Source organism: Anarrhichthys ocellatus, unplaced genomic scaffold (genome assembly GCF_004355925.1).
Source record: "Anarrhichthys ocellatus isolate YVR2014 unplaced genomic scaffold, GSC_Weel_1.0 scaffold58, whole genome shotgun sequence".
In the NCBI taxonomy this organism is placed as follows: domain Eukaryota; kingdom Metazoa; phylum Chordata; class Actinopteri; order Perciformes; family Anarhichadidae; genus Anarrhichthys; species Anarrhichthys ocellatus.
Window position 1 is genome coordinate 644,443 of NW_022280088.1, and position 24,995 is coordinate 669,437.

A 24,995-nucleotide genomic window follows, 5' to 3' on the forward strand; every position below is an offset into this window, starting at 1 on the left:
ACACACACACACACAGACACTCTAACATATCAATAGGGAGTACATGTTTTTTGCATAAGCGTGTACTCTAGCCCTTTGTGACTGCATTGCTCTGATTGATGACACCAGCATGTTATTAAGAGATCACTAACAGATGTGTGTTGGTTTACACTGTCAAGTGTATGGACAGATACAAAGCAGGATGTCAAGCAAGTGTAATTACTGGTGGAAGATTCTCTTCTACTTTCTATGCATTTGCAGTTGACCTTCAAAATGACTTACATATGGTAGGAATACTGTGATTACAGCACATTACTGTTTTAACGTCTGTCCAAATGTACAATAGACTTTACCCCAAATAACTAGTCCCAGTGTGATATGACTTCCTACGGCCCTCCTTACTGATTTCACATTACTACATTGTTTATTAATTGATTCTCAGTGCTTTTTTAAACTGTTACATATCTTCTAAAATCCAATTGTTCTGATAAATATTTTTAATTAAATGTTGTGTATTTACAAAAGCCGATTTCTATTAAATCAGACACCAACTTTTAGGAAAGGTTTAGTAAAACAATTTCTACGTTATTCTGCAATCTCTTATTCAGTCAGCATCAATATAAAGAGAGTATTTGCTTGATTTCAAAGGTTTAAGGCAGATTGGCTCAAGGAAGAGGAATGAAGTGTGAAAATATATCCCTGGTCATGGCACGTGCTTGTGAAAAATGCTAAAATTAACATTCAATTAAAAATGTCGCTGGATTTGTCTTTTAATGTCATCTATATATTTTCTGCATTTCCCTTAATATAAAATAATTTACATTTGTGAAGGTCCTACACTTTTCCATAGACAGTGTCACCTTCCCGTTAAATGCTAGAATGAAATTAAATGATGTCACCTCAAGGCCTCAGTATCCACCTACCCTTTACATACAAACACACACACAAACACACACACACCCTCACCTGTGTCACCCCAGCCGGTAATGTGACAGTTGCTGGCTTGTTTGAGCACTCTCTCTTTCCTCATGGGCAGACAGGCGGGAAGAACATGACGGCTGAATGACACACACTCTCCTAGCATCTGGCCCACTGCCCCCGGTGACAGACGAACCAAGGCCAAGTCGTAATCATTACTATGGGAGCGGTAGCTTGGGTGGAGGACAATCTGATCGACGCCGTACTCCTCTTCGTATTCCTCAGGGACGAGGGTGTGGTAGTCACCCACTCTAACTTTATACTGCTTGGTGCTGTTTCCATACCTGCAGAGATAAATACAGGGATGGATCAAGAGAGGCCATTAGAGAAAGAGTGAGTGTGTGTGTGTGTGTGTGTGTGAGCAATCCCACGGCTGATACATAAACCATGCGCAATAAAATTACGAGCTCTGGCTGGGGTCATAGTTCATCTAGAGCTTGAAAAAGTACAAGCACTAACACTGAGGACACACAGGTGTTTTGGCTCAGGTCACCTTCCCTTGAAGTATGTATATCATGTTAGAAAATATTACTATTTTATACCCCTTGTTTAAAATGGTCTTGTTGTTTTTAGCAATAATTTTCAACAATGTATATTGTTGGTGTTCCCCCTAAGTCTTATTAATGTTTCATATGCTCAATCAGACGGTCCTAAAAGCTTTTCCCAAGAAACCTATCAGCTACATGGTTTCTATGTATCTCAGCTGTACCCCTTTCTTCAACACAACATTATTGAAGTGCATTTTATACATTCTATCAATTCATTATAAATCATGACTAAGGAAGGTTTACACACTCGCTACACTGCTTCTAGGAAGAGTGAGTATAGGCGAGAATGATAACAAAAAAACTGTCATTGTGTCTGTGTGTTTATGCTTTCAACTGACTCATAGGTTGACATAATTAAGTGTTTCCATGCTTTCAATTTACTTGTTGAAGATGTTTGGCCAAGTGGGAGAGAAGGAGAGGAGAGAGGAGTAGGGTAAGTCAGGGACAAGGGGGAGGAGAGGAGAGAAGGAAGGAGGCCTTTCAATCGAGCCAACTGTCTGTGTCCAGTTACAACTGGTAGAGTGTTTCCGGAAAGATTTCCTGACCTGGGAATGCCACGAAGTTCCTGGCAGAGCGGAGATTGCTGAGCAGTCATTTGCGTACAGTACATACCCACCATGAAGGCGAAATCTCAGGATTAGAATGGAGTTTGAATGTGTAACATCTAAGTTACCTTTCACACGTTGTTGTTGCTCATAACAGTTCCAAATCTTACTGTTGGCCTGCCACCAGCTGTACAGCAAGAAGGTATAAATAGGTTAAATATGTTGACAGCATGTGACCACTGACCTGAGGTCATTTTTTTATGAACCTATTCATGGTAATGGTAGTGTAAGGGATAAGGTAACATGATCGTGTTTGGTGGTTGCACCTTTACGTCATCTGTGCTTGTGTGCAATCTAGAGCAAGAAGAGATGGATATGCTAACTTGTTGATGTATTTTCTGTATATTGTTTGACTGCATGGGTGTATTTGTTTGTTTGTTGCTGTGTGTGCTTGTATGTGTATCACCTTATTTTGGTTACCATATATGAAAGGTGACACTGTGAAGTCAGAAGTCCCTATCTTGGTCTGCATGCTCTGGCTTGCATGCAGCAAATTACTTTTCAAAGCTGTTATGGCTGAGGCTAACAGCTCAGGCCACTGAAGTCTGATATGTGATCAGGCAGGCAAGATAAGTACTTTGTAGTGTCTGACACTTTGTGTCTGCTTACAATGTCTAACATAACACATATCTTACATACAGCTAAAAATACTTTGATTTCTGTCATGTCATATGTAGTGTATAGGTGTGGACTTTGAGCATCCTCTTAGCAAAATAAAAAGTCTACCAGAAATACTTAACTGTTACACTAGGGAAGTTGTGCTGAGTTGCTGTACAAATGTTGTGCTAATCTGCAGCAGTCAGCAAAATGTCTTTTAAAGGAGTGTCATCAATCTGAATGTGAAGGCGAATTCCAAGAGCTACAATCAATTATTAAAGCCTGTTCAATACAGGAAGCGAAGCCTGAGGCAGTAGCAGAGTGAGCACCTGACACGTTAAGCACAACACTAACATATAACTAATGTGTTTGGATAAAGCCTGTCATTTATTTACTCAAGCGAGCTATGACATTCAACGACAAGTAAAAACTGTTAAAGCCTGTTGTGCTTGAGGCTAACTATTGTGGTTACTATAGTGACTACTGTGCAGTTTTAAATTACTTACCATTGTTAGTAAACAGTCAGACAGTGAAATGATTTATGTCAGTCTGCAATTACACTGGTAGTCAACTACTTGCAGTGCTTCCGTTAATCAGTCGTAGAAGTCCTGATTGCTACATCCCTCGTGGTCTTAATTTGCAGCATAGCACAGATGTCTGTTTCCTGTGTGTGTCGTTTAATAAAGGAAGAAGGTGTACAAGACACATCGCAAAGTTGAGGTTCCTGCATTAGGAGTACAACTCTGGCAGTGGAAAGGGACTGAGAATAGCTGGAGAAATGGCACTGGAAAGGATTTAGTGAACGACCTCATCCTCTCTTTAATGTGGAAATATCAGGATTTATAGTGGTAGAGCTGCTGGAGCCGGTAAAGAGTTCTGGTTTTCCTAAACCCAAATGTTGGAACTAATACTTGGTAACATAACACAAAATATATTATTCTTAATATACAGTATGAGAACCTTACATGTCCTGTACAAATATTAAAGGCAGGCGCTAGGGTTAGCGTCCTCACAACTGCCAACTTTCTCAGCTCTTTTTTTTTTTTTTTTTTTTTTGCTGCCTTTTCTGCTCTATGCATTAAGTGATTGATTTCATGTTGGTGGTGCCATGTAGAGGCCCCCAGACCAGATGAATTTCTGGCTATATCCCTGCTGCCTGCACCACAAACCACAGCCTGCACCACCCACTGGTCACTGCTTACATTGTTGAGATTCTCATGCCTCTGTCGGACTCGTTTGTTTAGTTTTGTCAGGATCCCTGTCAGACCAGACACCTCCCATGGCCACACAGCTGCAGCCACTCCAGCCGATTACCTCCTGCAGGCTGACACACCAGACTCAGGTCCCACTAACGCTTCCCCTGGCACTATATAAACTCTGGTCCTGCAGTCTGGGGTTGGCAGGTCGTACCGTCTTTCACCCGCTTCAACCCCGTTGCATCTTCGGCCTCGAGCGCCTGCCTCCGGTGTCCGTCGGTCCGGGAATCCCCCGTGCCCTCCGTGGTGTTTACGGACTACTCACTGCCGCTCTGCCCTCTGTTGTGTTAACGGACTACACACGTCGTCAAGCTACCAGCCCTCCGGTGTCGAGCCACGGGACTCACACCGTCGATCTGCCTACTCTCTGGTGTCGGACCACGGGCTCCACACCTTCCTGTCTTCCTTACTCTGGCTAAATAAAGTCTGTTTCACTGTACTCTGTCTCCTGTGGTCTTGCTATTGGGTCCTAACCGTGAACTCCCGTGACAAGTTTGGGTGTCGCTCAAGCTGCATGAAGAGTGTACACCCACATGTGCAGAAAATCCAAACAGACAATGTAAAAGGTATGCGTTACATCAGGAGAGCAGCTTTGAAAGTGGGTTCACAGTGGACTTGGAGCACTAAATTATTGCATGATTTAGTTGTACTTAGTGTATTGAAACAGTGTATTTAATTCTTACTATATGTGGAATGCCACCACACTTAACAAGCCAATCACTGATGCTGACAGAAGAAATTGCTGTCTGTCCAGCGTTGTGGGCGTGTGGAAAAGACCAGTGGCCAGGATGAGAGGGAAGACCCATGTTGTGTCGCGTGTATTGAGGGGCCCGTGAACACATACGTGAAGGTGGATTATTATTTCCTGGCCTCCATACTGAACCTGCTGCCTGAGATGAGTTGGCTGTTAAAAGTTCAACACGGCCTTTCAAATTGTGACATGCATTTGTGTGTAAGTAGATGTCGGTGTGTGTGTGTGTTTGACCTTTTGAAGCAGTGTGCCGAGGTGAGGACCCAGCAGGTGTTAATGAGAGTCGCTCCACACACCAACCTCCCGTCTCCTCGAGATCCTCGCAAACGAACCGCCGCCTGCCATGGCCAGCCGCCCCTACAAACATGAGCACAAAGCCAGACACGCACACAAACACACAAGGAATTATAAAAGTGCACAAATATACTATAAAGTAGTATGTACTGAAAAGTCAGCGTGTGGTTACTGAACCGTGATTGATAAAAACAGAGCCTGAAACAGGTATAGCCAGCAGGAATTCTATCCAAACATGATTTGTGATTTTTTTTGTGGAGGACACTAAACATTAGCATACCTGGCAGGCAGACAGAGTTTACATGCAGCTTCGTGTAGTGTAAGGATGCAGGATGTCATCTAAACATGCACACACACAAACACATAAATGTGACCGCACACACTCAGTTGCATACAAATACGCATAAATGTTGCTTTTCTCTCTGTTGATCCCAACCTCTTTCCGTCTCTCTCTCTATCTCTTTCTTACACACAACATAAACACACACACAAAGCAAAACAGAGAAAGTCATAACCATGGGATTTTCTTGTTCAATTCCAGCGAGTTTTTCTGGATTGGCCATGTACGCCTGTTTCTCTTTTATCTAAATTATTTTGGTCACTCACTCACTTCCCACGCTTCCACTTAGCCACATATAGTTTGTTTTTGGAAGTACATACAATTGGATAGACCATTGCCTGTGGCTTCAGATCAGCTGTCTTCCATCTCAGACCTGTTGACTTGAAAATGTGTCCAATTTTCTTTTTCTATATGTCTCTGGCAGGCGTCCTCTGTGCTGTCATTAATCCCTAATGTCCCTTCCAGCCAGCTTACCTCAGAGAGTTTTCTCCTCCTATGATTCGGCGCTGGCGAGTGTGTATGAGCCGCAAACCACAAATTGAGTTGACAGGATCTGACAGAGACAAAAGAGGAACCATTGGGTGTGCGTATATGTGAGAGTGTGTGGGAGGGTGATGATTGTTAAACCATACATTTGCGCTCAGATGTTGCTCTTATTAAATATTTAGATTACATTTTTCAAATCTTTCACGACATGTGAACCTGAAATAAAGTAAATTAAATAAATGGGGGATCATTTTCATAGTCTGTGTGTAGAAGATGTAATTCATAATACTGAAGAGACAAAACACCCTCCTGCACTGGTTTGACTTTCCGCAGTATGTGCCTGTGAGAAAGGGAAGTAATAGCATATGTGCAGGTAATGGATAGCATTGTGCGAGTCTGCCCTGATGTGTGACAGACAGGGTGAAGCAATAACATTGCTCTCTCCATTTTACCATCTGGTTACTCACAAACTGAAGTGCTGCCCGCTTTCCTCTCAGAATCTTACCTCCTGGCTTTTCTTTATTTGTTTCTCATTCATTTCTCAGTGTATATAAGATAACTGAAATGTTTGCTAAACACACTAGTCTCATGCGTGATCAATGCACACTCATATGCTCCAAATCAATCACAAGAGCTACATTTATTATTATAAAAACAGACCTGACTGACCTTTGAGCTCTTTGTAGCTGGGTTGCGATTCACCATAGTCACAGATGACCCCGGCGTCCTCACTATGGCGACAGTTGTGTGTGCCGGGTGCCTGTTTGATGCAATCTGCTAACGAACGCTCCTCGCCGCTGCACTTCACATTGTCCACGTGGATGGGCCCTGTCCCTTCCCCGAAGTAAGCCATCACACGGGCCTTTGCCACACCACTGTGGAGGATGGACAGGACCCAGAAAACACAGACATTTCATTGCCATTGCCGTATACATTCTGTTAAACTGGAAGACTATTAGAACTGCCGAAAAAATACTTCATCTTAAGGCTGGAGACAAAAAAAAACAGCAAAATTAGTCTCAGAATAAAAGCATTTCAAATCAAAAGACAGGATTTCAACAGATTCAAAAGCAGCAAAACAAAATTAAAATCAACAAAAGGGCAAGTCTTGAAAAGCTTTTTTTTTTTTTTTTACAATTCAAGCTTAGCTCTTAGAACATCTAGTTCATCATATATTTTTGGTTTTGTTGATTTGATTTTTAAAAAATGTTTGAAGTGAATATAACTCTTACATTTTTTTAATAATTTAATTCTGTGTATCTTTCCACATTACCTATAATCGTGTCACAAACACTGAAAAGTTGAATGCTTGCCTGACACTTCCTTCTCTCTGCATGTGTAAGCATATAGGTGATGACATCTTAGTATAGATGTTATGGTTTGACATTCTCTGGCTGTGACGCAAACCAGGTCAAACCACTTTCACAATCTGATAACAACAGTATTTCTGTCACTTTCTCACCTCTGACCTTAATTAGCAAACAGCTAACACACGAGACTGTAGGTCGAGATGTGCCTGTATAGGATGTAACTGTGATTTTAATTAAGATTGATAGATAACTGACTCAGAGGATCTCATGTTGCGTCCCTGGGGTGGCAGGTCTTGTATCCCCACTCATCCAAAGGGAATCTCATGTCACTTATTGAGACATCTAGCATTGTGTCTGTGTCTCCAATGGCTCCCCGAGCAGTACTTAGCATGCAAAGCACGAACCTCCAAGTCACTTGGAGCTAAGCCGAGAGCCTGACATCAAGCCTGCTTGGTGTGTTTCTGTGGCAACACACAGTAACACAACATGAGTCAAAAATGCAACACAAGCTGTTTTGGATACTAAATGCTCAACTTAGAACGGAAAGCCAAGTATTTTCTTTCTCATCATATTTCATGTACTGTCCATGTACCATGAATTATCTTCACAATATATATCCTGACTTGGCTGCATTTTTGTTGGATCAGTTTTAAATGTTGAAAGGAATAAAATATGCAGCCAAGGTGACTTGGATGCATCATGAGTTGCAGGTAACAGGCACTTAATGCAGTTTGGACAAACTTCAAACAAGTCTTCAATCTAAGAAATCCCTCTTACTGTTCCTTTGTTCTCACATGGTTGTCACAATCTGGCTCTATGCCCTCTGAGTTTTTGTGAAGACTGGACTGTGCTGCATCTTTAGAAAATGCAGTATCTAGAGAATTTTGTGTTCAAGGTTTTTAGGTCTTCTGTTTGTTGTTTTGTCCATGTTATTAGGCTCGTTCAAGATGAGCCAGTCCTGCACAGAATCGATCACCGGCGATCACCGCACAATGCATGCCGGTTAGATTTGTGTCCGACTTGATCCTGACTTGCTCTGACGTCATGAGCAAGTGGCCAACGATAACCTCAGTTTTTACAGCCAGGCGCCGCGGTTGCTCTCCACCAACTGCATGACAATCCCATAGAAAATCCTATTTTTCTGTGTAATTGTAATACTTAACGCTAGATTGTTAGTTATTCTCATGTTCTCATAGTCTCATGCTGTGCGACAAAGGTTTAATCTAAAAACATGTCTTGTGTGATTGGAAATAATAAAGCTTATTTATACAACACATACTAAAACAAGCAGCAAAGTGTTTCGCGGGCACACATACCAAAAGATAGCAAACAATGCCAGTTACACGCACATTTCCATATAAATATACAGTATATTTACAAACACAAATAAATCCGAATGAGGTCTTCAAACTACAAGTAGCTTACAGATCGGATCTAACAGAATGTAACTTTGACTTCCTGTGTATTCTTTAAAGGCAGCTAAAAACTGACTTGACCGCAGTTTTTTCTCAACGCTCCCTGCTGCTGCCGCCTAATCTCATCCACTTTCCAGGTGAGGTGCAGTTCATCTCAAACGAGCCTATTTATACATGTTTAGAGGTTCCTGTTATATTTTGATATGCTAACATCTCCTTTCGTTTCAGTTCATGCACTCATACCTTTCCCGCCTCCTTGATTATCCTCACCTGGCCTCAATTACTCACCTGCCCCTGATTTTGCCGTTGGTCTACACCTTTATATACTCCCTTGTTTTCCCTGTCCCCCGGCCAGATTGTCTTTGTTCTACTCTGTGTGATCATTGCTTTGGATTTTGCCTATTGTTTACTCTCTTGGACTGTTGACCTCTATATGACCACCTGCTGTTTGGAACGGATCTAGCCTTTTTGATCATACCTTGTATCCTGTGTCGTACATTCGCGTTTTTGCCTTTTGCCACACTTGCAGAAATACAACATCAATGCCTGAAGCTAGACAAACAAGCTCCCTTTGCTTTCAAGTCAGTTACTGTTTTCAGATTATTGGTACAAAGAGCGTTTCAATCCACATTATAGGCTTTTAAACCACTAGCAAATTAAATTGTTGCCAAAATACAATTTCAAAAATGTTTCATGTGCATGTTGTCCAGTTTAATGTAGGTTCTTATTCAAGGTGACTCTGGGTCACACTGTTGTCTTTGAATATAATTTTTATGTGAAAGTGTGTGTGTGTGTATTTTTGTTTTATCACCCTTAGAGCAACCTCTAACCCTTGGGGACCTGCTGAGTATGTAACGACCTTTCACCACACCCTGTGTGAGACTGGATGATGATCCTTACAGGGCTTTTACACGGCTCCAACACACTTCCCCTCTCTCACGCTTATGTGGTCCAGATGTGGCTTTCACTTACACAGAGATGTGTCACAGAAAATTGGGTGGCTAAAGTCAAATTCACGCTACATGACTTTCAAAGTAGTCAGATCGCTGTACTGCTCACACTATACAACTTGTCTTTTAATCGTGAGTTTTAAAGTTGTGGTTTTCACACTACATGACTGACTTTCGACAGTGGGGGTCACACGCTACAAGATCCTTCATCTGGAATCCTGATGAGGTCTCCAAGCTAGTTGTCACAAAATCAGGTGCAAGTAGTGACACGGGCATAGCCTTGTCATGCTTATCGATGTTGCCGTCGGCACACGTGTTCACATAATAGCCTGTTTCCACACAACTCTACTATTTCCCCTATGTGGATCAGTCACTGTGTTATATTTATTCATGCAAACATCCAACACAACTAGGTACAATAACAACAACTTTGATTTGACACAGGTGAGGCGACCACTCCGCCAGGTTTTCCCTCAACCTATGCCTTGCACTCTCATTGGCTGTAGCTCCTGGACAGATCCAGATATTTAGCATGCTAGATATCTGGAAATGCGTCTGCGATGCACCCACGAGCCGTTAGAACAGTTCACAAGTATCGCTCGAGGGCCAAGACAACGTGGATTTCCCTCTGATCTGGGGCTTTTGTCTGGGAATTCCAAAGACGGAAAGTCAGGGTCAAAGTTGTGTAGTGTGAACGAAGCATGAGGGAGGAGTGTCCCATGCAGAGCAGTGATAAGAGAGAAAATAAAGACAGTTTGTTACAGTACAGTTGTCCCTTGCCATCCCATTGCCAATGTTTTGGAAATCTGGACAGTGTCTCAGCGAGAAGAGATAATGGGACGCGAGAGAATAAGATGAGGTAGTTGGCTTTCCCTCAAAATATCTTGTCACTGTGAATGAGTCATATGCACAATTAGCCTGCCCTTTAATTGGATGTTTATCTTGGCTCTGGAAAAGGGCACAGCTAAAACCCCTAATAAAAGCAGCTGGCAGCACACCAGCAGCTATAAGAAATGCTCAAAAACTTGAGCGCACAATTTGTACAGATTGATTAATAAAATACAGTCATCTTAAATGATTCAAAGCATACTTTATTTTGTCCATTGTAGGTCTGCTTGAAACTCGAGACGTGCGTGATGATGTGCAAACTGAAAACAGAAGGGTTGAGAGATGAAAGACGGACAGAGAAAGCGGGAGCAAGTGTATAAAACAAATGCCAAGTTTAGAAGTGGTGATTGATTTTGCAAACAGAGGCCGTCTGGATTCACTTAAGGAAGTGTAATGTATAGAGTGATCACATTGCAATGCCTCCAACATGTTACCTCTATTCCAACATCCGGACCACGACTGAAAATAAAATGATCAGCAGAAAATTGTCAACTGACTCAACTGTCAAAGTTAATTAACTTTTCATCATCACAGTTTTGAAGCAAAAAGCACTTTCTCAAAAGTGAATGTTTTCAGGTTTTCTCAGCCATCTATTGTAGTAAACTGAACATCTTTGGGTTATTGGGCATTTTCACTTTTTAGCTTGTCAGCCAAATGACAAATGGACCACGACAATCGATAAGGAAAATAATCATTGGATCCGTAAAATGCACCCATCTCTCGAAACTTATTGGTAATATTTCCTCCTCCTAACTGAACCTACATCTGTGAGCAATGTGCGGAAATACCCGCTTTTAACAACTCTGTCTGCCCATATGGCATTCTTTTTGCTTATGCATGCAAATCAGTGTGCAAGTTGTACATATACATACCTGTATCCTAACTGTCGGCAAACCACCTCGGCGTCACGATCAGTCCATCCGTCATCACACACAGTCCCCCATTGTCCAGACAGATAGAGCTCCACTCTGCCTTCCCTAGGGCTCTCTCCTCCCACAAGTCTCACCAGCACACCTGGAGAACACACATGTGCACAAACGCAATTTAGACAGACCACATAGACTCACGCTGCTGGCACAGGTTTATTTTTGTTCTCTGATGTTACCCAAAACCCCTGAGTCTAGAAATACTCAAAGACATTACACACATACTCTCCCAAAAAATCCTCCAGGCTAGCAAGTCTAGTGAATGGGGCATGTGTGCTCATGTTCCCTAGAAAGGAAGTAGCTTGAACACCTGTCTGTTTTCATGCACATAACCACTTTTGTTTTTAGACTCCTGTCGCTATGAAAAGATGTATTGCCTCTCTGTTTTTCACACTCTCCCTTTCTTGTTCTTTCTCTCTCAAATGGTATTCACTCACACTGTTAATCAAATAAGTCTGGGCTTAAGGTTTAAACCATCCATCCTCATTTGTCTGCCCACACATGCACACACTAATCACATTTACGTGAATGCCGATGTCTTTTCCATGCGTGGATAATTTCAGGATCAGTTTACACTCTTGCCAAGTGTTTGGAATTGTATGCTGTGATGTATAAAGTTGGTTGTTGTGTTTTGAAGCTCAAACATTGTATTGCACTGTGTGGAGTTGAATGGCATGTCACATTCAAACATTTTGTGTGTGGCACATAACAATTTGTAAGAGGGGGAAATTGTGGGAATGTTTACCTCTTTGTTGGTGTTTGCTATTGAGGAAATGCTCATCTTTGTCCCTCTCAGTACACAAGTCACGCACACACACACACACACACACACACACGTTAAATTGCTGCTCTGATACAACCCTAATGTGATGGTCCCCCACACCAGACTGTGTGTGTGTGTGTGTGTGTGTGTGTGTGTGTGTGTGTGTGTGTGTGAGAGAGAGAGAGGGAGAGTTCAAAGCAAAGCCTGGCTTATCTGCTTTGTCTCCTTTTCCAAAAACAACATAAACCAATCTGCCTGTAGCATGTTGAGCAGGAAAGAGGGATTTGTGTACACACAAACACTCAAACAAATGCACACAAACACACACACGAATGCTATGTAGTAATGACACACGTTCTTTAGAGGGTGTTTGTGGAGCGAGAGTGTCCCTCAGACTCTTCTTCAAAAACATAAGCTACTTAAACCCAACTTATCATCACTGAAAGAAAACATGATGTATCCTTTCTGTGACATTCACCAGACTTATCAGACTCATATCTATTAGATTCAACATTATATAACGTTATATACAGTATGAGGTAAAATCTCAGCCACTACTGGTTCCATCCAGCTATGCTCACATATCTTTATTGGTGTCTGAAGGCTATAGAAATAGGCTGGATTAATGGTGCTACCATTCAACCCTCTCCCCTTCTTTCAGCAAGTAGTAACACCACTGAACCCTTCTGTCTCTTCTTATAAAGAAGTAAAAGGTGCAGAGTTATGTGTGTCTGGCAACACATCACCCCACTGGTGCCTGATAGTTATGGTCTTGCAGTTGGGAATAGTGGCATGAGGGAGACTTACTTTAGGTATAGGTTTGCAGTAGGTCCATTTAATCATGACGACTTTACAAGAGTCCCAGTAATAAAGGCAGGACAAGCCAACAAACAGCTGTGCCTATTAGAGTTATGACTTACATCATCATCTATATGTCTGTTGGAGAATGTTGGCTTTACTCATCTAAGTAAGATGAGATCAAATTGACTGCAGGTTGAGTTTGGCAGAGATCTCAGGAACAGATTTCAGACCAGCTTGCACTTCCATTACCGGGTTTTATGAAGTGAAGGAAATTACATGGAGGCTTTCATCATTTGGTTTCCTGTTCTTCACTGCCTTTAAAGTATGAGTGCTATTAGTGCAAAGTTTGTCTTCTACAGTGCTTCTTTTATGCTACCCCTATTACTGATAACAAACTGTTTTTATTCTCCACCTAGGAACCACTAAAAAGGAAGAACCAGAAGAGCTCAGCAAAAAGGGGAGTAAAGGTCAGTAGTCTGGAGCTTACCACATATGAGCTATAAAAGTGATGAAAATATTCATTAAAATCTGGAGACTCCAAACACACGGGTAACCAGTGCAGAGATTCTAAAATAGTGATTTATAGTCTCCAACTGGATCTCAAAAAGGAAATGGGCTGCGGCATCCTCGAGTAATAACTTTACTTTAAAAGTTGACATTGCGTATATAAAGAGAATTTAAATAATGCTGGTTAAATAGATAGAATCTTTCCTTTTTGAATCTCAGGGAAACAGGACTGAAGAGAGAGTTGTACTATTGTTAATACAAGGGATGATGATATTAGAAAACAGTAAAACAAGAGTAGGGGAGATTCTATATCTGGACCAATGATGATGAATTCGGATTTAACAAAAAGAGGTTTTCAGACATCAAAAAGTTCAATCTCTTTTTATGTACATTGCGGTTGCTGCAATAGAAAGAGGAGAGAAACAGGTTCAGGACTGAACCCTGAGGCACTCCGATTTCAAAGAGGATTGATGAATTGTATTCAACAATGGCAACATAAAATCAAATGATCGACAATATCAAAAGCCTTAATATGGACTAAAATATGCAAAGTTACGAGTGGCGTTTCTGTGTCAGGATCAACTCTCAAAGCAGAATGGGATTTTTGAGAAAGACAATTACCATATTCAAAAAGCCCACTCTTTGTCTTTCAAAGTCCAAAAACTGTGACACATATGCACATACAATATATGTATCAGTATCTAATTACATACATGAGCAACATTTTAAAGTTCATAATGAGCCTCTCTCGCCCATTCATGGTTTCTATGCTATCTGCAACCATTTAAGGTCTTATTGTAAGATAAGATTCAATCTTACTCGTTGGAAGACTCTCTCCCATGCGATCAGGGGTGCATGCGATGTTAACATCTTCATGGTGTGTGCAGTCATGACGGAGCCACTCCTTCCTGTTGCACAGCAGTAGGCTAGGCTCTTTCCCTGTGCAGCTCACGTCATCCAGGAGAATGGGACCTGACCCCACCCCAAAGCGTGGGACTGGTGTGATGTCTAGTCCGTCGGAGAGGAGAGTCTCACCTAATCTGAAAGGTAGACATGTACACACACAAACTCACATATTGTTTTCTTATTAAAAGTTAATATAATATTATTTGTAAGCGCATGAATTCTTCACATTACCTGTAACCAAGTTGTCGACACACGACGTGTGTGTTAGTGTCTGTCCAGCCATCATCACACACGGTTCCCCAGTGACCACGGTAAAATACTTCTAGACGTCCCTCGTAGCTGCTTGTGCCCCCTACCAACCTAACGGAACCATCTGGAGATGAAGACAGAGTCGGGCAGAGAGTGAGTCACTAATGAGGATACATTTGAAAATGTATATATTTTTTCCTGGCCTTCCATCCGCGTGTAGCTTTTAAAAAAAATCTTAAATAGATTGAATTATTGATCGCAATATTGCAACAAAATGCTGCAATTCCTAATAAAACACTATGCAGTCATTTCTGGCTGCAAAGCTCTGGGAGATCGTAATCTGACTTAAAAGCCAGTGTCTGTAGCCAGGATTCAGTTCTTTAGACTTCTACCTTCAAACATTGGTCACCTGGCAACACACCGGACTCCTAATCCTCTACTTGTAAGTGGTGAAAGCACACAGATGGGCAATAGTCAACCTTCATATTTCAAGGTCTATCCACCATGAGCTCTCCTGAAAGCACCTCTCCAATGCCTTTCCCCTTGCACCCTTCTCTTGGGGGTCTTTGATTTGTTTGTCTCTCCTGAGACCAATTGCCATACCTTTTTCAAAGAGAACATTTTGACTAGTCATAACAGGAAAGGCACAGGAGTAACTAATAACTTAAATGATTGCTCTCTTCAGTTTAGGCACCAGAAATGGAAAGCAACCATTATTAATGCAATCAGTTACACCTGTGTTTGACAAGTCAAAATCTCTGTTGGCTCCAGGAACACAGCTTCAGGGGTCATGGGTACATGCAAACCCTTTTGCTACAATATGGTGTGAATTTCTGGAGGGGTTTCCATGTCTATGTATGTGAAAGATAAAAATGTGAATGTTATGGATTGCTTATACCAAATCAGGCTCTTGTTCTACCTGTAAGAGGGTTACAGGACACTCCTGCATCTTCAGAGTGCAGACAGTTGTGTTCCCCCCAGGCACTTTTTGGACACTGCTCCAGAGTGAGCTCATTGCCTGTGCAACGCACCTCGTCCAGCCACACACGGCCTGAACCCTTGCCAAAATGTGCCTGGCCCCATGCCCTTGCCACACCGCTACAAAGAACAGAGAAGGTACAGAAGAAAGGTTTGGTTTACAGAAATAGTGATACAATGAAAAAAAAGATGCAATGACTGGCTTACAAGTTGTTTACAACATGTTTAGTCTGGATATTGAATGGAATGAACCTATTGTATTTCAAATAAACTTTTGGAAAATTGCTTGATATGCATATATGAGAATACATAGACATTGCAACACCAACACCACAGTGGCATACACACAAAATGCACACGCGAACATTTGCGGAGAGTGTAGTGTTGCTAAATATGCATATCTCTGTGGTACCAGAATTCATGCAGGAACAATGAGCCTGATTCATTATCTGACCCCCAGATGTTCTTTACTGCTCGCTCCTCTCTCTGTGTGTGTCCGAATGGAAAGAATACTTCTCATACTTTTGGAGACAGAGGGAAAGACACACGGCTGGACACCCACATTAACTCATCTAAGCTTCTATCTTCACACTTGTTCCTCGTTTTCTCATACTCACAATGTATTTAATTTATGCTAACAACTAGATGGAATGAATCTCATTATGAACATTAATATGTGTGTGTATGTGTGTGTGTGCCCCTTCACCTCAGCCCCAACTGTCGACACACTACTTCTGCATCACTGTCGTCCCATTGGTCATCACATATGGAACCCCATTGCCCCGCATGGAAGACCTCCACTGCGCCCTCTGACCCTGATCGACCACCCACCAGCCGTATAGGGAGCACCACTACCGCTGAAACCAAGCATGAATACACACATTATCACATATGGAATGACCACTATTTGATGGACAGAGCATTAATATAGCAGCAAACAACTATTTGCTGGGATGGCCGCACGTGCATGTTAGTGCATATGAGCGTGCCCACAGGGCTGATATGGCGAGTACAGTTAATAACGCCGTCCCGACCCATGGTGCCGTTGCGGTCCCCCCCCCCCCAGGTCTAGCATCTGTCCACTTCACATACATCAACAGATTTGGTGTATCTCCACATCGCCACGTTAAGAGCCGTTGATTCCCTATGAGGAGTGTGTACCTTGCTGCTGTATGCAAGTGATGGCTGCAGCCTGAGGACATTCCCCTCCATTCCAAGTAGTCTTAGGACACTGGAGCAGGTCTGGCTCCTCTCCCTGGCAATGGACTGCCCTCCAATGGAGCTTGGCCATGCTTGGCCGAAACAGGGGAACTTCACGTGCACGACCTGAGATCCTGGAATGGGATCGATAAGCAAACAATTTACTTTTACTAATTTAAATTAAATTTAAATTTTTGGACAGTTATGCTTTCTTGGATAGTGTTAGCTTGGAGAGAACCAGGAAAGGCAGGGTGAAAGAGTGGGATGACATGCAGCAAAGGGCTCCGGCTGGAATCAAAGCCTTAATGAATGTTGCATGTGCGCTGTACCAGGTGAGCTACAGAAACACTTTTTTTCCCTCCAGTCTCATCTAATAACATTTTTCAGGATAGATGCAACCTCAGTAGAGTTGACACTTTTTTTTTCATATCATCTGAGATAAATCCTGCAGCTAGGCAAAAAGGAGGACCATCTCAGAGGAAAAAGTACAGCAGTCGTTAACATATGGTAGTAGTAACCTTCAGCCGTCTGTATGTTCATGATCTGCCATTCCAGGGCCAATGCGGTCAGACGTTTTACACCCAACAGCTTCAATAACTGGCGGCGTGAAAATCATCACCAACCATTCCAGCTGACATATGTCTGACATTTGCCCTCTTTCCTTTCCGCTGAGGACTTGTATTGACTCCTGTGTGAATATGCACACAGCGGCATGTGTTCCTGTCAGCATGCGTGCCAGCGCTGGCGTGTTAACATGTGTAGCATGTTAACAGAACGGCTCTGTTCTCCAGGGTAGTAAGACGCTCCCCAGCTTATGAACACCGTCGATATGTATGATCTGTCTTCAGGCTCCCTTGAGATGCTGCAAATCAATTGGTCCTCTACCATTAAAGCATCTCAAAATTCAAGACCATGAGACACAGTCGTAGAGAGAGACAGAGACAAAGAGAGAGCTGGTAACAAGGTAAATAGCTGAGCAGTGAAAGTGATTTAAATACCTCTGGGGAATGGGGGGGGGGGGGCTTGGAATGCAAGGGTCACACAAGAAAAGTACAAAGACTGTGGAGAGAGTGCATGCATATGTATGTCTGCGTTGTAAGTATTGTTAAATTCTCTTAAATTCCCACCAAAATTCCATCACACTCTAACCATATGTCAGACCTCTGTGGGCTGCTTCACATTGTGAATTCATATGACAGATGGGGATTGTACTTGCACCTGTGTCTGAATACGTATGTAGAAGCAAGAGGCAGACAGAGAGCGGCAAATATTGCACGTCTGAGCGCATGTGTATGCATGTGTGCTCTCTCACCCCTTGCCCAGCTGTCTGCAAACCACTGCAGCATCTTCGTCCCCCCAGTCATCGCTACAGACAGACCCCCATACTCCTCCCAGATAGACTTCCACCCTGCCATCAAGCTTGGAGCGGCCTCCTTGCAGACGCACAGAGCCTGGGTATGGAAAGAGGGTTGGAGAACAGCAGATGTTTAATAATACAGCACATAATAAAATGGGGGATAAAAGATGACACGAAAGAGATGTGTCACACCACATGACAAGATATAGGCAGGGTGTCAGAGAGAGTAAAGTAGCAGGATGAAATGAGATGACAGGAGAGCACATTTACAGGGGTAGAACTGTCTTATAAATGAAGCAGTGAATCAGTCTGTGTCAAAACAGCTGCATATAGAAGTTCTCATTGCACTTCAGATTATGACATCCAAAGAAAAAACAGTTCCTGTGTGTCAGCACATCACAACTACTTTATAAAAAGATGAAAAAACAAGACGTGCTTCTGGTTGTCTTTTTCATTTTCACAGCAAGTGACATATTTAGCTATCCACTCAGCATATTTTTCTTTCCCCAGAGAATAAAGGGGATTTCCTCCGTGTGTGGCCCCATAGGCCTACCTTGCTGTCATACAATTGAAGATATCACTTTTAGCCACGTCCTATTCAGGATTTGGAATTGAATGTGTCAAGAAGTTTCCACATAAAATAGATGGATACAGTGTGTGTTTATTGTTGGAGTAACAAGTTTGTTTTGTGTCTATCTATTTGATACATTTGGGAAGAGTTATTATGGCAACATATAATGTAAGGGTGCATGCTCTCTATCTCACACATTTACACACACACACACACACACACACACACACACACATACTGTATATACAGGTATGTGCCTGCCTGTTACTGCCATCAGCATATCTGAACTTAAATCAGAGACATCTGGTGTGTGGCTGTATATCATTTCGGTAAAAGGTCATAGACACAAAATTAACAGAATTCAGACTTCAAATTTGGCCAGCCCTTCTAAAGGCTTGTAATTGTCCAAACATCTGTAATAACTGGATCAAGGAATGACAATTCCATGTTTCAATCACCAGGAGATAATTCACCCATGCTTTGCCCGACACTAAAAATACCACAGGCTGCTTGTCTTGTGCCAGATGAAAATCACACACTCTATTCCTCTCACCACTCTTGTTCTCTCTCTACGTTTCTACCTTTCATCAATCCAGAGATGTAGGGGCCATCCTTTGCCATCACTTTTCATTTTAGCAACACTTAGCAGTGCAAGCCTGCGTGCTTGACAGGTATTGATAGTGTGGTGTTCCCATGGCAAACTATTTAGAAGAGAGATTTTTATTGAGCTTATTCACTTTATTCTCTTACACCTGGGATCCATTAGACTGTGTTATTCCCACACCAGCAAATACCTGTGCACTCATTACAGCACAAATGTGCTCAGACATGTCATCTGCATACAGCCGCTCACACCTGGGACTCTTTAGGTGTGTCTTGTCTAATTATTTAAGCTTGGGCTTCCTGAGTTTAACACCAGTGGAGCTAGAACATTTGTTAAGACAGTCGCAGACCAAACACAAAACAACTGCACAGTTATCTGCTATTCATCAGCCCCACAAAAATGATTTAGTATATAGCAAATTACAGGGGCTTGTTTGGGTCGGGTCATTTCAGTTCCTGTTTGTCTAGTTCAAACTGTTTTCGACATATTTCTACAGAAGAGCATGAAAAGCAACACAACACACTCGCCTATTGCTGTGTGAGTATAGGCCTGCGTGTTTACCTTGTTTACAGTCGCAGTACCCCCAGTCCACTCTGCCTTTGTGGTTCCTGAAAAAGCACCAGGGTCGAATCCTGCCGTCCGGGTTGCGACAGTGATTGTGCTCCCCTATTCCTTTGCCCGGGTTGCGTTCCCTGAAGCCGTCCACTTCTGTCCAGTTCATGCACCGGGTGCCGGACTCGGTGACGTCTATCGCTCCCTGGTAGAAACCGCCTTTCCCACGGCTCTGGACGCAGTCAGTGAACGGCAGGATGAATGAAGGGACGCTACTGGAATAACAGAAGCCACTATTCGCAGCAAAAAGCGCGGCTGTTAGAGCAATAAATGCCGCGTTCATGTTTGGTCTCTGGTTGTATAGGCAGCTTAGAACGATGCTTCAATCAGCAGCAGCCTCTATCATCATCTGAGGAGACGATTTTTAGTCAGCCTCATCGCCCTACCGTGGGACGAGAGTGAACCGGGAAAGGAGAAACGACGCGGATCAATGAAACTCCTATTTGCGTGGGCTACTGGGAAATCAGCCCTCCAACCGAAATCCAATATTCGGAGTAATTGCCCCCCCCCCATATTGCGATTTACACAATTACATTATGGCTATTTTATGAAAAATAATCCTATATTGAATCAAAGTAATGATATGGTTTCTAGAGCAAATTTGCAGAGTAGAGGGGGCTCCATCCTATATAATGTGATATTTAGCCATACTGTAAGCAGTCAGTCGTATAGTCCTTATAATCCACTTAGAGCGCCCACAACTTTAAGAAATGCCTATTGTTGTGGCAACACGGCCATGGCCAAAACGCGTAGCCAGTTGTTTACTTGTTATTTTTGATGAGATCGATATGCTTTATGACTTTCTGAAGCTCATCGTCATTTTTAAGCAATATCATTCAACACGAACCTACAGTAGCCTACATTGAACCCAGTTATCATCCATCGACTCATATGGATCCATAACTAGGTGCAACTTAACAAACACAACTTTTAAAAGTATATTTGTAGCCACAACTACTGATATGATACAGTTTGGCGCAGGACAGTCGTGTATGGCGAATGTTTTTTTTGAATACACTCGCTCTATCCCTGTGTGGTTATGTTATGACCATGTCGATCACAGACAGACTGAAATGGACCACAGAGCGCCTCTAGTGACCGGTGTCTCCCTCATGGTATTATCTGATTGGAGGATGAATTTTGACACGTCAAACTAAAGCGTCCAATATGGTGACATCACCACGCCGCGTCCTTCAACCCCAGACGTATGCACTCGTAATTATGACCAGCGTACGCCGAAACTCACCCAGCTTGGCGGAGTCGACATTCGATAAACTGCTCCTTTCGCCTGTTGACCCATTCCAACCGGGCTGCCAAGATCGTTGCGGATGCAAAAAGCCCGTATACGTGATTGAGATTGCAACTATTGAGCAGGCGCAGCCGGGTGTCATAAGCATCTTTTTTTGCCGGCTAACTACATCTAAGACCCTAAATTGAACCCGAGCAACCCGGTGTTCATAACGAGCACACCCATTTTGATTTTTAGCGGCTATTAGACGTTAGCTGATTGTTGTCTAATGTTATAGATAACCAGCCGATTACATTTATATGAAAAACGTTGTTGTAACAACGACCACATGTACTAGATAGTTAGCATTATTAAGAAAACATTACAACTGAAGATATGAACAGTCGACTGCAAGAGATCCGCGAGCGACAAAAACTTAGGCGGCAGCTTTTAGCTCAACAGGCAAGTGGACAGTTAGCCTCTTGTTGTTAGCACGTAGCTAACTCGTTTTTCAAGTTAACCAGTTTACGTTAGCTAACTTAAGCTATATCTATTGACCATCTTTGGAGGTGCTAGATAACAAAATGTTGATGCTGGACTTTGTGGTGAATAATGGGCATAGTTCTGTGGCACACATGGGTGATCATATAGCTAGCTGAATATAACGTGTATCGAGTAAATCAACATGGTAAAGCTATCCGAGCAAATATAGCCAACAAAAATGACGCCATGTCAGTAAGAATGACGCTACAAGTGAGTTACTAAGAACATATACTGAGATCCATTTACAGTAACGTAATATGTAACATATGTGAGGTAAGATAGAGCTTTATTTCTGTTTGAATAGTTGAATCTAGCTATATAACAGCATTACAAAACAATGAGAAAGGAAACGTTGAGTACAACAACATTGAGTCCAACAATGCATAATACATTAAAGGAGACGATACCAGAATTTGAAAATATGTGACTTTAGACTGGCTTTCTCGTTCTTAACCACAGTTGGGAGCTGAAAGCGCAGACAGCATCGGAGCTGTCCTAAACAGTAAAGATGAACTGAAGGAGATTGAAGAGACAAGAGAAACATGCAGGTAAGATATGTAATACCCCCCAAAAAACACATTAAATATATTGATTCATTATTATACACACAGTTTCTTCTGCATATTAACAGACATGTCAGTGAAACATTTTGAATCACTTAAAGCTTCTCGCTCCCCTTATGAATCCCTAAGGTACCTCCTGATTAAAGGAGATATGTGGCTGTTGTGATGGAGGTTTTTTGGGGTTTAAAACTGTCAGTGCGTCATGACTGGGGGAGCTAATTACAGCGGGTGGCAGTAGGAAATGTGATAATCTATGATTGCCACAGCCTCTAATGCACCCACTTATAATAATGGCTTCTTTCTGATCTCTGTAATGGAGTTATCCTACCAAACACCTGAAAGTAGGGGGGACAAAAAGTCTCCAGTCACCCGAGCCCTCCCTGTCAGGATGCACCGACAGCTGGGGATTCCTGTAGAGTTTTCCATAAAGGAAACGTGTTGTTGTCTGGAACTTGGTACGCAAATAATTTTTTTACTTTTAGTTTTGAACCCAAACAATCTCCATCACATCATGTTGCTTATCACAGCCATACATCTACCTGTAGGCTATTATAAATGCAAATGTGGAGCTCCAGACATCATTTTGCGTAGCGAGAAGTTGTAGGTGATTCACAGTTATTTGTGGAGCTGTGTGAACTATTTTCAATGTGTCCGTCTCCACTGTGTGTAGAATATTTAATCAAAACGACACATACTTCAGCACTGAGGCTTCTGTGGTTATTTTTATGAAAATCTGATGCTGGTTGCATGAAATGCAATGAGTGGATCTGTCCTGTGTAATTGTTGCTTGACAGCACGCAGCATTATTCCAGTTAGAGACTGCAGCTGTGTGCTCTGTGCTGGCTCTATCTTGCGAGCACAAATTCACCAAAACTTGGGAACGCATGAGCTAAATTGACTTAATGGCATGAAGAAAAAAGAACGCTTGCTAAGCAGAGTAGCTGCCCAAGCCTTTTTGAGTTCTTTGTGCCATTTAGTCCTTGTGTATGTGCACATATTGAGTATGTTGAATTCACTCATTTCGCTACATTCACAACCTCGCTCTTTTCTTCTTCAACATATCGTTGTTAGCATTTGTCCATCTTGCTTGCCAGTTTTGTCTTGACATCCCCAGGACTAACATGTAAATGTTGTGCTTTAGTGAGATCACAGAATGTGGAAATGTGTTTGTGTTGTGTGTGTGCTCTGCAGGGCTTCATTTGACAGTTCAGCAGCACCCTCCAAAAGGAAGGCACAGGAGGGAGAGGACACAGAGGAAGATGTGGAAGAACAAAAGGTGAGAACTTTGAATTTACATGGGTTAAAGAAACCTCAAACCTTTTGTATGTACTGGTAATAACCTGACTGATGTATCATTTCTCTGAACAAATGTGATTTAAAGTATAAAAACAAAATTAGAAAGACAATAAAATCAAAATACATGAGGAAACAACCACAGCAGATAAAACAAAGAGTGTGTAATAAATAGAATGACAGAGGAGACAACTAAAATCAGGACAAGCTGTTGAGTAAATATGTATGGGGAATATTTTAAAAGAAGGCACAGACTGAACAAACTGCATCTTCTCAGGCAGTTTGTTCCTCAGGACACTGGAAACAGAGGTGTGGTCTTTTATCCGACCAGTGGGACAGTTCAGAGGGTCCCTGCCTGAGGATCTCAGACTATTCGCCAGCTCTATTGAAAGTAGTCTGGGCTACAGTAGTAGGCTGGGTGATATGGCCAACAACTTTAATCCCACTATAGGGGTTTTCATTTCTTGATTCATCATAATAATGCACAGTTTCTGGTAATTCAAAAAAATACATAGTCTACATGAAATAACCACATGGTAACCAGCAGTCCCAACTACTGATCAGAATGTAAAGGGACGTCCAAATGGTTACAATATCACCCTGACGCAGTTCAGCCTCTGGTATTTTGAACTCACGATAGAAAGATATAGTAGAATATGAACGATATACATTTTTAGATATTTTTGACAATATAGGTTGTGATACCGCCCAGCCCGAGTCGAGCTATGATTTGTTCTCAATTATTAGCTCCATTCGGCTTTGTCAGCTTGTAGCTGCAGGCGGTCGACGTAAATTTGGCCACCACCCAGAATTGCCTTTTCCCTTTCTTTTTATCCGAAAGAAGCTAATAATGTTTCAGTTGACTCGTTATGGGGCTTAGCATGTGGGATGAATCTAATGAAATATTTGAGCATAGTGTGAAATATTAGGTTCACCTCCGGATGACTTTGGGGTGAATATTTGACTTGTGCAGAATACAGGATTAACAATGTTCCTGCTTAGTCTTTGTTTTACAGCTGATTGATTTGAAAATAAGAATCTTAACTATTTTACCGTAAGCCCTTTAATAATGTATGTTTTCCCCTTTATTTACTATCCCAACATCTTTACTGGTTTTATTTGTTATTATGGGATAAATCACTTTATCATGAATGTGATTTCACTCATATTTTATGAATATTTATCAATATTTTTTCAGTTGTACTCATCGACCAACCACACGTCTCAAAAATATGAACCTCGTTGTGTTTTTATGTTTTAGGATGAGGTGGAGGTGCAGCAGCTGGATGAAAGCAACCCATATGAGGAAGTGTACAAGGACTCAAGTACTTTCCTTAAGGTTGGACTCCCTTTCTTTTATACACACAATGTCTCTTTTATGTCGTGTCTCACTAACTATGCTGTTGTAGCCTATCAAGCAGGTAGAAAGTAGCTACATTAGAAAATATCAACAGAAATAGTGCCTGTATATATATATATATATATATATATGTATAT

General features: G+C 42.0%; 2 protein-coding genes across 2 annotated transcripts in view; one reads left to right on the plus strand and one right to left on the minus strand.

The window, feature by feature from the left end:
- prss12 (serine protease 12) overlaps window positions 1-20,320 on the minus strand; it is a 24,538-nt gene extending 4,218 nt beyond the window's left edge. Inside the window, exons 1-12 of the mRNA XM_031871391.1 lie at window positions 19,821-20,320; window positions 18,040-18,178; window positions 16,689-16,861; window positions 16,234-16,384; window positions 15,469-15,647; window positions 14,532-14,673; window positions 14,214-14,434; window positions 11,270-11,411; window positions 6,504-6,709; window positions 5,823-5,901; window positions 4,949-5,071; window positions 946-1,241 (exon numbers count right to left, since the gene is read on the minus strand). Coding sequence (XP_031727251.1) covers window positions 946-1,241; window positions 4,949-5,071; window positions 5,823-5,901; window positions 6,504-6,709; window positions 11,270-11,411; window positions 14,214-14,434; window positions 14,532-14,673; window positions 15,469-15,647; window positions 16,234-16,384; window positions 16,689-16,861; window positions 18,040-18,178; window positions 19,821-20,154 — 2,185 coding nt within the window. The 5' untranslated portion in view covers window positions 20,155-20,320. The remainder of the gene's footprint in view (window positions 1-945; window positions 1,242-4,948; window positions 5,072-5,822; window positions 5,902-6,503; window positions 6,710-11,269; window positions 11,412-14,213; window positions 14,435-14,531; window positions 14,674-15,468; window positions 15,648-16,233; window positions 16,385-16,688; window positions 16,862-18,039; window positions 18,179-19,820) is intronic.
- A 1,036-nt stretch (window positions 20,321-21,356) lies between these two features.
- LOC116396745 (N6-adenosine-methyltransferase non-catalytic subunit-like) lies at window positions 21,357-24,955 on the plus strand. The gene is made up of 4 exons (XM_031871544.1): window positions 21,357-21,561; window positions 22,102-22,190; window positions 23,397-23,481; window positions 24,760-24,955. Exons 1-4 carry the CDS (start codon window positions 21,496-21,498, stop codon window positions 24,928-24,930), a joined length of 411 nt encoding a protein of 136 aa, XP_031727404.1. The 5' UTR covers window positions 21,357-21,495; the 3' UTR covers window positions 24,931-24,955.
- Window positions 24,956-24,995: the final 40 nt, after the last annotated feature.